The following is an 8,990-nucleotide window of genomic DNA, read 5'->3' on the forward strand; positions in this document are numbered from 1 at the left end:
CTCGTGATCGGTCAACAATGTGTTAAATCACATTTTTCGATTAAAAATCCTTAGAAATTACGCGTTTCATAATTAAATTGAACAATCTTTTATAGTCTCCTCAGAAATACAGAAAAATTCCCCCTTTGTAATTAAAAAAAATATTAAACTTTTGCACTCGACGCCATCATGAATGTTACCTACCAGCGCTTATAAACATTTATATTATTATATAGTATACGATACATATGTACATATGTATATATGTATATAATATTGTTATAATAATATTCGATTTATACGAATTTGTCGACATCGAGAAATAGTTGCAAATCGCTAATAAACTTTAATATAATATTTAGTCATATGAGTGCAAAGGGTTAAAACTATATAAATACATACATGGTATAGTTTCTGGAGCTAACTATGTCAGAAGCAGAAAATTTCATCCCTCAAAGACGATTCTCTTTTCAATGACTGCCTTCACCGGACATTTTTGGTAGGAAATCGGAAATGTTGATTGTTTCCGCAGAGGGTGGGTTTTTAATTCGACAGGAACGCTCTCAGGGAATATTCTGGACAAATTTGTTCGCGATGTCGCGCACGTCGGACACGCGGGCGACAGAAATGGGCCGAGGGTGAGCGGCTAACAAAGAGAGCGCGGGCTCGAAGAAACTGCGAGGGGGCGGCGACGGGTTTTCCAGGAGACTGAGAGCGCGCGCGCGCGCGAGCGCGTTTTGCATAAAACCTCCATTTACTTTGTGGGATTTGGTGGCGCGCGGCCCTCTCGCGCGACGTGACAAATTTTCGATATGCACGTTCCATTTGAACGTCTATCTCGCGGCTAAGAGGGCCGCCGGCCGTTCCTCTCTTTTTTTTTTCCGTCCCGGCCGAAAGAGACCGGCTTTTCGGGGGAAATAATGGCCTGACACGGCCCGTTAAAAAATGGTCCCACGGCCGGTTGCGTTCTTATCAATCAACCCCCGGGATTCCCAGCGTTCGGTCGCTCCACGCTCTCTCCTTCCCACGCTGCGCCACGGAAAGGGTTGTCCCGCCTCCGTTTCCATCGACGCTCGAAACCCATCGACGCTCGAAACGCGACTAACGGCCACCGTTTTATAGCAACGCCGGGATTAGGCGAAACTTCTCGTTGTTATCAATCAGCTGGAAATTACCACCGTTCGGTCGCCACATGCTCGCCGTCCCGCGAAGGGTTGTTTCTCCTCCGTTTTCATTAACGTCGCAACTACCTGAACGCGGCCGATGTAGATTTATTTTATAGCGATGCCGGGACTGCGACTCGAACTTTGCACACGACTATATATTTCCTGCGACTATAACGCAACGGAGAACCACGATTAACCGTCGGTCTAATCTATGCATTATTCTCTGCATTAAAAACGTCTGGCCTGGAAACAGACCGCGAGAGGTACAGCGGCCCGTAAACGACCCTGTCCCGCGGAAAAACCGGTAATTAATTAATCCGCCATGTCCGGCGATCTGTACACAATGCTGTCTCGCCGAACAGACAGCAAACGTTTAATCTACCGTGTCCCGAGATCTGTACACAATGATATCTCGTAAAAAGATCGGCGAAGACTTGATCTAACGTGTTCTGTGTAGACAAGTAGATAAAAATTTATTCCGTCGCGTTGCTATGTTTAACACTGATAACTTTCATACACTATACCTTCAGGGGATATTTTTCTAATTTCCACGGCTGTGAAAGAACCGATCGGCGTGTTCGTGCCAACGAACGTTGAATAAATTAAAATCGGTCGAACCGAGCGGGACACTACGGAGGGATCCGTTCCATAAACGCGCGAGATAATTCGCGAGGGAGCGAGAGACAATGCGGAGGGGTGGGGGGGGGTGAAAACGGGGGATGGACGCGCGTCTGTCGGCGATCTTAGGCGGACAGGGGGTGGGTTGGGGGTGGGGTGGTGGGGAGAAAACGGCGGAGGGCCCTCGAATTTAAAGCCGGCTGCCGGAGCCACGGTTGTTAGAGTTCCGTGAAATTAAGTCCGCTTAACGAGTACGAGTCGGGAAATTTAACGAGCCCGCGAAGGAGCGAGAACCAAGCCCCTAGAATTTCGCAGCCGTTTTGACGCTGACGGCGTGCGCTGTCCCCTTCTACCCCCTCTATCACTCTCTCTCTCTCTCTCTACGAATCTCGCTCGTATTTCCCCAACTCCTCTCGCGTCCCTTCTCTATTTTTCCCCCTATCCGTCGCGGCTTTTCAGAAAGTGGTAAGAGTGAAATCGTCCTAAATAGCGGCCGACGCGCGGTCACGTCGCCGAGTTAAATCGAATGAAACCGGCGCGACGCGGCGAGCGGAAAGATATCTGACGGGGAAGATAAGGAGGGGATGTACTCTCTATCCATCTATCTATCTATCTCTCTCTCTATCTATCTCCGTCTTTTTCGCCGTTTCCGCGAGCGTTTCCGCCCACTTTAGCCCCCCTTTTTCGGTCTCTTTCCCGCATTTGTTAATCCTGATATTAATTCGAACCCGCGGACTCGGAAGCCCCGCCATATTGGATCCGTCGTGCTGTTTATTAGGCGGCGGATTTCGGTCGCGTCACCGTTTTTACAGCGGTTTAGGAATCGGATCTCGTTTTATCCACTCGGTTGTTGAACATTTTATTCGACCAGTCTCTTTCAGTCGTGAACATTTCTTCTATTATGGGGTAATTCAGTCTGCTGATAGTTTTGTGAAAACTAGATTTTATTAAAGAGACTTTGTCACCAACGAAACGTACTTTGCAAGAGCACCGGGACGACGGAAACCGATGCCATAAACGGCTAAGAGATAAGCCTGCATATTTATTGGAGTCACTCGTAGCGTAGGGTGGAAGCAACTTATGTGACAACCTAATAGTTAATTAACTCGTAGTCGATCGAATACCGTCGGACGAAACGAAGAAATTAATCGGCTGTGATCAAAGCGCATCGTTTCGTTAAACGGAGAAAGTACCGATCGCGATCAACGAAAGAATAAATATCTTTGTGTATCGACGGAATATCGAGGGACACAGTCAATCGTACACAGCGAAGGATCGATGGGCGTTGCTAATAATTTCCGCTACACGGTCGCTTTTGTTACGCGGAATTAACAATTCTTTAATAGCTGCTCTCTCCTCTCTCTCTTTGTTTCTGTGTAATTTTCACGTTCCGATGAACATTATTTCGCAAACGGACGAGCGGGTATTAATAATTGTTTCATCGATATTTTCGTTAAAATACCGTACAGGTTTCTCTCTTTTGTTTGCCCTCTGTCCCGGCGTTTCCTGTTTTTCCGCGCGCGCCCCGACTACAGCTAAGAAACAAAACGATTCCAGCCGTGTTCGCGTTCACGCGCAATTGCTGTTAATTGATCCCCCCGCGTGGTTCGCTCGGTTTCCGCGGAAGCACGGGCGCCCGTTCTCCGAATTTCGCTCGAACGATCTCTGCATGGAAAAAGGTCACCGGAACGAGCGTTTCTCGTGTCCAGGCATAGCGCCAGATTTTCGACCGTCGCACATTTTCGTCGTCGACGAGGAAGTTTAATCTTAACCCTTAATTAGGCGCATTAAGAGAATCACCCAATTAGGCGCATGGGGTCTTAAATGACCCCAAAAAAACATTGGGAAAGGAGTATCAAAAAGGAATAAAACTTAATGGATTTCTATAGTAATTAATAAAGTTCTTTAATATACTTAACTTTAAGAAACAAATACTTACTGTGACCCTGTGGCCCTGACCCCATGCGCCTAATTAAGGGTTAAAGTTCCGCGGAAAAGCGCGTAGACGCTGTTTGTCATTTTTATCCTAGATCTGATCTAGTCTTATTTATATATAAAGTCGTTCGTAGGATTACCGGTGCGAGAATATTAAATTAGTAAAAAGTTTCGAAAACAAACTCGAGGAACTCGTTTCGAACTGACCTGTTTCGCAGCTCGAGCACACCGTTTCTATCGAAGACGTTTCTCTTTTCCATTAATTTCCACGCCGGTGGAAAAATTGCCGGCTCCGTCGTCTCTCTCGAGAGAGAGCTAACGGAAAGAACTTCCCCCCCGGACAATTTACACCTGAAGGCCGCGTAGCAGGAGCCGTCGGACCGGACGTTAATCGAGGGCCCCGGTAAGACTCGGAAAATATGGTCGGACGGGGTCCGAGAGCGTGCTGCGGCGTCTCCGGAAACGCCGTTGGCGCCGGAAATCGTCGGGATCGCCGGGATCGTCGGCAGTGCGTTCCGCGGAATCGACGGAGGAACGTTTTTCCGGGTCGGCCGGCCGGGAAATAGCATGCTTCCGGTCGTCGCGACGCCGGGCGTCCGGCGTTCCGCGATCGATAAAATGCTTCGGTAATCTTCCCCGGCTTCCTGCGAATCCCGACGCATTAATATCGCGATTGCTTACGCGGACGCCAGGTGGAGATCGAGAGAAGCCAGAGAACATCGGTCCGGGTGCTGGGGATCCACGGACTACCTGGACGGACGGGAAAGCCCGGAGAGGACGCAGGAACGTTGGACGCCGACTCCGCGCAGAGGGATCGTGGACTCTTCGCTGTGATCTCGCAAACTGTAGCGCAACGAGGTATACCAAAGGCCTGCAAGATTCGGCGGAGATAGCTGGTCGAAGCCTGGGACAAGGGAAGCGGCTTGCTTCGACTGCCTCCGTCGCAAAGGAGTTAGAAGCCTGACGCGAGCTTAGAGGGCCTAATCGCGATCCTAGATGGTGCACGTAAGCCTAAAGCAGTCTCGGAGAGCCTAATCACGGCCACCGCGAACTTGGGCGCAGCGAAGCCTAAAACGGTGTCGGACAAAGAGAGATAGCCTAATCTCGCTGGGTTCGCGAACTCTCGGATAGCCTAAATCGACTAGCCAAAGGAAGAAAGCTTTTCTACGCCGCAGAATCCTATTATCCTTTCTTCCCAGTTCCTCGCGCCCCTCCGTAGACGAAACGCAGACGCAGTACCACACAGTCGACTGATCGACTTTAAAGAAGAGACTCGATTTTCGCGAGGGGAAGTGTCTCCCGATAGTCGAGGCGATCGACTTTAAAAAGACAGCCGGCTCCGGAGGATCGACGCGGGAAGAGGACACGGTATCCTCGCTGAAAACTTGAACGAGCCTGGCGAGAGGCGACGACGGCCGACCTCTCGCGGAGCCGAGACTTTAAAGAAACCTAATTTCGAGATTCTCGGAGGCCGGGTGTATCCCGGGGTAGAAAGAGCGGTGTAACTCGGCACGGAGTAGCTATTAAACTTCGCTCGGCATCGATACCAGTCGAACGGATCTCGACTTTAAAGAACAGCGGAAGTTCCGGGGAAAGAAGACTCGGCGATATTATTAAATTCTCATCGGGAACATAGGCGGATAGATCATCGACGGAACGGAGAGCCTCGGGCCGGCCTAGATCTGGCAAAGACAAGCAGCCCGGATACGGGTACCAGCTCTAACGGCGAGCTAACCAAGAGTTGACTTGGTTCAACTACGGAGATTCGGTTTCAGATCTGGACCAGGTGAGAGATCCGGTCGCGAGGCCTTGTCGAGGACTCGGTCTAGCTCGGATATTGGCTGGAAACCTACACGGAGATCTGATCCAAGGCCTTGGAGACCCTTGGAAGGGAGGTCTCGAACTCTAAATAAGATGTCAGAAGCCTCGTGAATCGAACGAGCCCCACCGGTTAAGATGAGCCACCCTCTCGGTCGGCTGCTGATCCTACTGTTGTCGCTCCAGCAGCTTCCCCTGGTGACGCAGTCGAAGAATCACAGCGAACGCGAGGCCGTCGTGATCCCCGGGGATATTGTCTTGGGAGGCCTGTTCCCGGTGCACGAGAAAGGCAGCTCCTCCTGCGGCCCCAATGTCTATCACCGAGGCGTGCAGCGGCTCGAGGCGATGCTGTTCGCCATCGATCAGATCAACAACAACAGGACCATCCTGCCGGGCATCACCCTCGGCGTCCACATCCTGGACACGTGCAGCAGGGACACCTACGCCCTCAATCAGAGTCTGCATTTCGTTAGGGCCTCGCTGTCCGGGCCGGACACCAGCATCCTCGAGTGCGCCGATCGATCGGTGCCCAAGATCACCAAGACTGCCTCTGTTGGCCCCATCTTCGGGGTGATCGGGGGCTCCTATAGCTCGGTGTCCCTCCAGGTGGCCAACCTGCTCAGGCTGTTCCATATACCGCAGATCTCGCCCGCCTCCACCGCCAAGGCGCTCAGCGACAAGACCAGGTATTTAGGAGACGCTTATGACTTTTATTTTCGAACCTCTGCATCTTGTAGGAGCTCCCAGAGAGAATAGCTAGCGATGCCTTTTCAGGGTTTGCTAAATAGTCTTACTGCTAGTCCTCTAGCAGACGGAGGACGTTCTCTATCGATCATCGCGCGTAAATCATTTAAATGGTCTAACGCTCTGTATCGTGTCCCCAGGTTCGACTACTTCGCCAGGACAGTGCCGCCGGACACGTTCCAGTCGATCGCCCTGGTGGACGTGGTGAAGAGCGCGAACTGGTCGTACGTCTCGACGGTGTACTCGGAGGGCAGCTACGGGGAGTACGGGATAGAGGTGTTCACGCGCGAGGCGACGGAGCGCAACGTGTGCATAGCGGCGGCGCTCAAGGTGCCGGGGGCAGCGGACGACCACATCTTCGACGACATCATCCAACGACTGAGCAAGAAATCGAACGCTAGAGCGGTGGTGTTGTTCACGAGGGCCGAGGACGCTCGAGGTATTTTGGAGGCGGCCAGCCGATCGAACCTGAGCCAGCCGTTCCAGTGGCTCGCCAGCGACGGCTGGGGTCGACAGGGCAAGCTGGTGGAAGGTCTGGAGGACGAGGCCGAGGGCGCCATCACCGTCGAGCTCCAGTCGAAGAACATCCCGGGATTCGACGAGTACATGGCCTCGCTGACGCCGGAGAACAATCGCAGGAACCCGTGGTTCACCGAGTACTGGGAAGAGGTGTTCGGCTGCGTGCTGAGGAGATCGTCCCCGGCCTTTCAGAACGGCACCACGCCCTGTTCGCCGCAGCTGAGGCTCACGGCCGCCTCCGGGTACGAGCAAGAGTCCAAGGTGCAGTTCGTCGTCGACGCGGTCTACGCTTTCGCTCTCGCGTTGCACAACCTGCAGAAGGACAGCTGCGCGAAGCGCGAGGGACTGTGCAACAGCATGGCGGCCTACGACCGGGGTTCCTTCTACAGGAACTATCTCCTCAACGTGTCCTTCATCGGTGAGTCGAGCAGACCGCGTTTACCGCATCCGAATCGACCCTCGACGAAACGATTCGATCGCCGTATGAACTTTTTAATTTCCCGGCCCAAGAAGACCTTAACTTAACCCCTTGCCGAACACTCGTCCCAAGCACCCTATAGACTCTCCAATCTCTCGTCGTTCCCAATCGAAAGCTGGCGACATTCTCCGGTGCACAGGCCAGGTGGTTCCCGTCGCTCACAGGTGAGCCTTTAGAAGCGGGAGGGAAGAGGGTGGGAAGAGGGGCTGGGCTGCTGGGCTCTGAAAGGCGGGATTCAATATTTCGGGGATGAATAGGGTGGTCGAGTGGTCGTATTCCCGGCGTCTGGCCTGTCTTTTTCTCTTTTCGGGACCGCGAGCAGCAGCGAGCAATAAACGGGCGCGACCCGTTATCGCGAGCCCGATAATATCGCGTGGATGGCGGATGCCGGGGCGGAGCGGATCCAGGGGGGAGAGAGGTAAACGCCGATGGAAAGGAGACGTTCACACAGAGAGAGAGAGAGAGAGGAGGGGGGATCGACGAACCGCGACCGATATGAAATTTTACACGCACCTGGGATGCCTCCGGGGTCGCGCTTTGATCGGACGGGTAATTCGCGGGTAACCGGGTTTCGGGAACCGTTTCAGAGATGATACGCTCGCTCTCTTCCTATTTCTCTCCCTCTCTCTCTATATATCTCTCTTTCTCTCTAGTTTACCCTAGAGATGAATTTCTATCGAGATAGAAAGAGAAAGAGAGAGAGAGAGCTCGAGTTTTCCGGTTCTCCGCCGTCGATGCAGATTTTTGCGAATAATAAACAGCGTGGGGGTGGTAATGACGCCGCGAGCGAGAGATAGAAGGGGATGTACTCGGAACGAAGAAGTTATTCGAAGCTCTGTGTTTGAAACTCTGACCGGGGAGCACCGCGTTCTTTTAGTTTGCACGGGGCAGGGAGGAGGGGGGATCAAAAGCATTCCGAAACGCGGGGCTCGGGCGGGGCAACGCGATATCTCTTCCGTAGTTCGACATTTCGCGGATGCTTCGGGCAACGGGGTGCTCGAAATTTTCCGCGATTGAAGTCCACCACCCCTTTGGCCGATGGGCACTCGAACGTTGTTTTTCCGGGCGCGAGCGTTACACGGCCGGGCCAGAACCCGCGTGCAAACCGTTCGGGTGCCGCGTCTCTGACGGAATTCAACCCCTAAAGCAAATAATAGCGATTCGGAGCGGGGGTGGGTGGCGAGGATTTGTTCGGTCTTTCGGGCGAAAACGAAACCGGGGAATGATACGGTGGATCTAACCCCCCCGGAGTGAATAATACACTGCCCGCCGAAGATGATACGTTTTTATCGGCCGATAAATCAACCGGCCATACGGTTTTCGAGAACCCAAACCCCTGTTTTTTGCCGCGGCCGGCGTCCCCTAAATCGAGAGACGATACGTTCTTCGAGAACCTATCTCTATTTAGGTCGGAAGGTAATTCCGTTTTTTTTTTCTCGTAGAATCCCGGCCCGTTGGCGCGCGATAATTGGACGACGCCGTGTTAGAATGCAGCGTCTATCGGACGTGAAATTATTTAAATACGATTTTATCGAAGAAGGAAAATATTTCGGTCGGCTCGTCTTTTCAAGACCCGTCAACTTTTGTTCTTATCTCACGTCGGGCATCGGATCGACGGACGGATTTTATCACTCGCAATAGAAGATGATTTTTAAAATCTAAAAATCCACCACCGCGTCTCTGTTATTAAACGGTCTGCCAAGCAGCGAATACGTTTTTTAATGAAAAATGAG

At 52.2% G+C, this 8,990-nt stretch overlaps 1 protein-coding gene across 1 annotated transcript in view; it reads left to right on the forward strand.

The window, feature by feature from the left end:
* LOC144475154 (metabotropic glutamate receptor-like) overlaps positions 1-7,304 on the forward strand; it is a 20,821-nt gene extending 13,517 nt beyond the window's left edge. Inside the window, exons 2-3 of the mRNA XM_078190747.1 lie at positions 4,391-6,202; positions 6,401-7,304. Coding sequence (XP_078046873.1) covers positions 5,655-6,202; positions 6,401-7,304 — 1,452 coding nt within the window. The 5' untranslated portion in view covers positions 4,391-5,654. The remainder of the gene's footprint in view (positions 1-4,390; positions 6,203-6,400) is intronic.
* Positions 7,305-8,990: the final 1,686 nt, after the last annotated feature.

Source organism: Augochlora pura, chromosome 9, assembly GCF_028453695.1.
Source record: "Augochlora pura isolate Apur16 chromosome 9, APUR_v2.2.1, whole genome shotgun sequence".
In the NCBI taxonomy this organism is placed as follows: Eukaryota; Metazoa; Arthropoda; class Insecta; order Hymenoptera; family Halictidae; genus Augochlora; species Augochlora pura.